Here is a 4836-nt window from a genome sequence, read left to right as displayed (position 1 = left end):
CATGAAATATCACACCGAGTTTTCTTTTCCAAGGAATTTGCCGATAGAAAAAAAACTGAAATATGCCACACAATATTGCATTTGTCAAATTGTTTTTATTCACCTATTTTTAGTTTAGTTTCCCTTTGTGTAATCTAAAAAAATAAAGACAGGATGTTTCTAATAAATAGCAGAATTAACTCTCGTTTCCTGTTCTATTTAATGAAGAATACAAATATTTATACGCCGTATAGATGAAAAAAAAATCTTCCTGTATGTGATATCATAGAAGCAGAACATCATAGGAACATTTTCAGCAATGTATTTATTTTGTAATGTTTTCACCGCTTTATCATTATTCTCAACGCATCTCGATTTATTCATTGAAAGTAAGGAAATCTGCACCCTGCACCGGTAAGAATCTATAATATTAACTAAAAATTACGCCTGATTAATTTCACACGAAAAAATAACGAACGGAAATTGAAAATAACGTACTGATTGCGCCGTTACTTAAAATTCATGATGAACTTTTTAACGGGGGGGGGGGGGGTATTGTTATAATTAATTAAAAAATGCTATTAATATATTTACTCACAATTTGATTTACATAAAGATCAATATCTGATTTCGACTTCCTAACTCATATTGTTTAATCAGTAGTAAGTCTTAAAGGAAGTGTACTCCTTTTTCTGTAATAGTCATTATTTGTGTCTTTAAATAGATGTCCATCCATTGCCTAGTTTCTGTTTTGTATTTATTGTTTTAGTATTTACCAGGTGATTGGCATATATTAAATTAATTTATAACCCTTTGTTATAAGCCCAAAATAGGACAAGAAAAATATTTATATATGATTCTTTTTCGAAGGAACGATTGTGTGAACTTGAGCAGGACACTGTATTTTATATGAAGAATCAATCGAAATACATGATAATGTATTTTGTATATGCATTCAACGGTGAAATCAATGCGTACACACGTAATAATAAGCATATAAGATTGCAATAACCTATTTCTTTATTTTTTTTTACAGAAACTTAACTGGGACTGTCTCTTGTTGTGCTAATTATTACAAAGACGATAAAGGAAATTGCAATCGTGAGATTTCATCCTTTAAAATATATTGCATAAAATTTTACAATTTTGTCACTGCGTCATATGTTCGTTACAAGTATTACTCGTCTATTTAAGAATATTTCAGAACGTGCTACATAGGATGCAGTAGTTATTGAGAACTTAAATTTCTTGTTTATATTATTTTTTCCTCGATGATTGATTGGGTCTCATTAATACACAGTAATATTTTCTTCTGCTTTTATTTCATGTATCATCGTGTAGTCTATTAAAAATCACCTAAGCCTGCTTTTAATTTAGTTTGTGCGCCAGGATATTATGGGGATTCTTGTGAAATTCCGTGTCCAAGTGGCAGCTTCGGGGTGGACTGCGGTGGACAGTGTCACTGTTCTGCTGAAGACTGTGACCATGTCAGGGGGTGTTCTCGTCAAAGTACATCAGTCGTCACAGTTACAGGTTAAACTTTACCTTTATAGAGTAAATCACAGCAGATTGATATAACGTTTCCGATTCAGATTACAAATGTGCGGAATGCTAACAATACCAAAGAATAAAAAATGAATAGAATTACAATTTAAGTCATATTTTACGTATTTAAATAATCAACCCATGTTCATCTTTTTAAAATAAAAGTTGCAATAGGCCAACTTTTCGGGTTACCGTGAATCCTAGTTAACTCTAGAGGAGAAGCTTTAATTAATGGCCACACAGTGATGTCAAGGACGACTGACAGTCAATGTGCAATTATACACTAATATTTTCCTATATATTTTAATGTAAAGAACAGAAGATGTTGTAAATAAAACTTGCCATATTTTTGAGCCTAGGGTCTCAGTAAGATACTTTAGAAATGTCATGGCAATTTAGTTGAAAAAAATGGTAGATATATTTTGGAATCTGTATGAAGTATATGATTGTATATCATAAAAAACGCAAATTAATCAAAAAGTGTACATTTTGTTTAAAAAGTTCAAATCGAAAATCTCTGCAGAATAGAAATGGAAAGATCTTCAGTAACTTATCAGCTTATTTGACTATTAAGTTTTTAGAGTTTTCCTTTGAAATCAAATGCATCATACAGAAATAAAATTCACTCAATTCAGGATTAAAAAATAATGTGTTATTATCTAAATTATATAAAAAAAAATACGGCAATAAGAAAATATGCTTTTACAATAATTAGGCAACAAGGAGCTTAATCTGAATAGGACACAAATAACAACGGAAGAAGTATTATCTACATCATTGATACCCAAAACACCCTTTACTCTTAAAGAAAAGAAAGCATTGCATACAACATCACCAGCATTTATAACTAGCTCAAAGGTTGTGTATTCAACAAATGAACCAACAGTTGCTTTGTCTGCAACTGATTTCAAAACTACAAAAGAAATGTTTAACAGTAATTATTTACTGTTTGGAGTGGGGATAGTGTTAGCTATTCTACTGACAGTTATCATTCTACAACTTCGTTCGAAATCAAAATCAGCACAAAGAATGATTTCAAGAGGAAAAAATCAAGAACAGATTGAAATGAATTTACCAAGCGATTTGGCATTGAGACCAAGTGCCAATGACAAAAAGCAGTATAGCAGTTTGAATCAGGGTAAGGAAAAGTTACATGTTTATCAGCAAGTTGAGTCAGAGTATCAGGAAATTGATCCATGCTTAGAAATGATAGATGTATCGCCTGAAGAAGATTTTCAAGGACCTAAATCTGTCTTGCCCAATACTTTACCGTTACCCATGAACACAAGCAAAAGAGACATACAGAAGACTGAAGAATATATTGAACCTATGACAAATGTTGAGTCGACTTTGGAAACTTACTTGGAGCCTATTAGTTCGGAAAGTGGTAGAATGAGCATTAAAGATCCACAGCGGCATTCGTACATAGAAATTTTGGATTCAGATGAAATCATTCTTGAGGAGAGGAAAGACGATCGACAAAACAAAAATACAAGTAAATCATCATCTTCATATGATGATGTTGTAGTCGAATGTATCACGCCTTCCTTGGACATGGATGAAGGAAATCATGCAACGTATTTAGATGTTGTCTTTAAATGAAACACATAAAATCGACTCATTAAACATTTCTTACGGAAAAGACTTTATTTATTGTATGTTTAATCCACGCTTAAATGTATACGCACGTGGCGGTATATTGGATGTGATTGAAATTCTAGCTGCGTTTGATAGCTATTTCATTAAAAGTGTGATCATTCAAATATAAAGTGGATCGAAGAGTTTCCTTTTACAGAAATTATGTGCATAATGATCGAAGGAAATTCAAGTCACTTGCTTACTTACATATACTGATGCCTACATATTATATCGCATGTATGTAGGTCTATGTCACTTACATTTTTTTACGAACTATGTATGGTAGTTCGTAAAATTTTTTGTCTGCTATTATACACAGTTTGATTTTCTACCACTTTTTCATTGAATTTGTATTTGTATGTTCTGTTAAGTGCTTGTTGTTTATTTGGACATCAAATGCATGTACTTATAATAATACTACTCATTGTTCTACGCTAGCTTTAAATTGATAAATAGATTTGTTCAAGTATCTATGTTTTTGTGCTCTTTTTCATACTTTTTGACAGTGTCAACTTATCCCCTTGCTTTCAATCAATGAAAATGAATTACAAAAAAATGTATCTGGTATAAAATTAATTTTTAATCGTTTTTTCCATTTTTATAATCATATACATCTTTCAAACATAGCATTTTTTAAAAGACTTAGAATATTTATTTTTATTATTTTTAAAACTTTGTTTGTTCCATAGACGTCAGTACATCCACTATTAATTTAGTACTGCTTAGGTATGGGGGATGGGGGTAATTGCGTTTTTCTACTCTATATTGCTTTAAGTTAGTTTAAAACTATTTAATACATGGTGGATACTTAAGGTAAGAGAATTATGTCCTAATTTGGGTTGGATACCTAATGATCAAACATTCTGTTTCTTACTTAGACGTTACTTCTAATATATGTAAAATGATACATTTTTCATACATAGTAGTATATAAAATTCATATTATACCCTTCCTTAACTAATCGTTTATATATAGTTTCAGTTAATTGGTATCAGCTTAGCTGATATACCTACATGTAGGTCGAACTGAAACAGGGTGATTTTTAGTAGCACTAAATGCATATAACAGGTAAATCTAAGTTTTCACTGGGTAGGTTTTTATCTTATATTAAATACTCAGTATGTGCATGTATCAAAGGATCAAAGAAAACCGTATGTTTCTGAAATCTTCATATTTCGAAATTTCTGACTACTCCTTTAACGCTTAAAAAAGACATTGGTTTCACTGCAATTTGCATTAAAATGTCTAATTTCGTGCTGTGTATTTAAAGCACGAAAAAAAAGATTAGGATACCTCGACCGCTTTAACATTGAGTATTTGGGAAAATGTTGGAGGGTTTTGTTGTATAACCTTCTAGTATACACCACGTGTTGCATTCTGAACCAAAATAATAGTTAATTTCTTATATGTACAGGGACATGATACTGAAACATGGTTGTTGTTCGCAATGCAACACACACTAAAAATACTAATAATTTTGCTACTTTTGCAATCTGTTAAGTCGTGCTTAAATCTTTTCAAGCATTTTAAAGTGATTGATACACACTCATGTCATTGTCCAGTTAATCAAACAAATTACTAGTAGTACATGTAAACCCTTGCACTAAGGCAGAGGAGAGTATACTTTTCTAACCCTGTATGTCCATCTAGCTGTCTATGTGTCTGTCCGAAACA

At 31.3% G+C, this 4836-nt stretch overlaps 1 protein-coding gene across 1 annotated transcript; it reads left to right on the top strand.

Annotated features, from left to right (window-relative positions):
* Positions 1-1015: 1015 nt before the first annotated feature.
* Positions 1016-3126, top strand: LOC134245810 (uncharacterized; the record flags this gene model as incomplete). The annotated part of the gene is made up of 3 exons (XM_062728057.1): positions 1016-1080; positions 1357-1488; positions 2240-3126. Coding segments are annotated over 3 exons (1084 nt in total), but the record flags the coding sequence as incomplete, so codon positions are not given.
* Between the last annotated feature and the right edge of the window lie 1710 nt (positions 3127-4836).

This window comes from Saccostrea cucullata, unplaced genomic scaffold (assembly GCF_032062105.1).
Source record: "Saccostrea cucullata isolate Sc308-1 unplaced genomic scaffold, CSIRO_AGI_Scuc_v1 ctg2138, whole genome shotgun sequence".
Lineage (NCBI taxonomy): Eukaryota > Metazoa > Mollusca > Bivalvia > Ostreida > Ostreidae > Saccostrea > Saccostrea cuccullata.
This window is presented reverse-complemented; position numbering and strand designations above follow the sequence as displayed.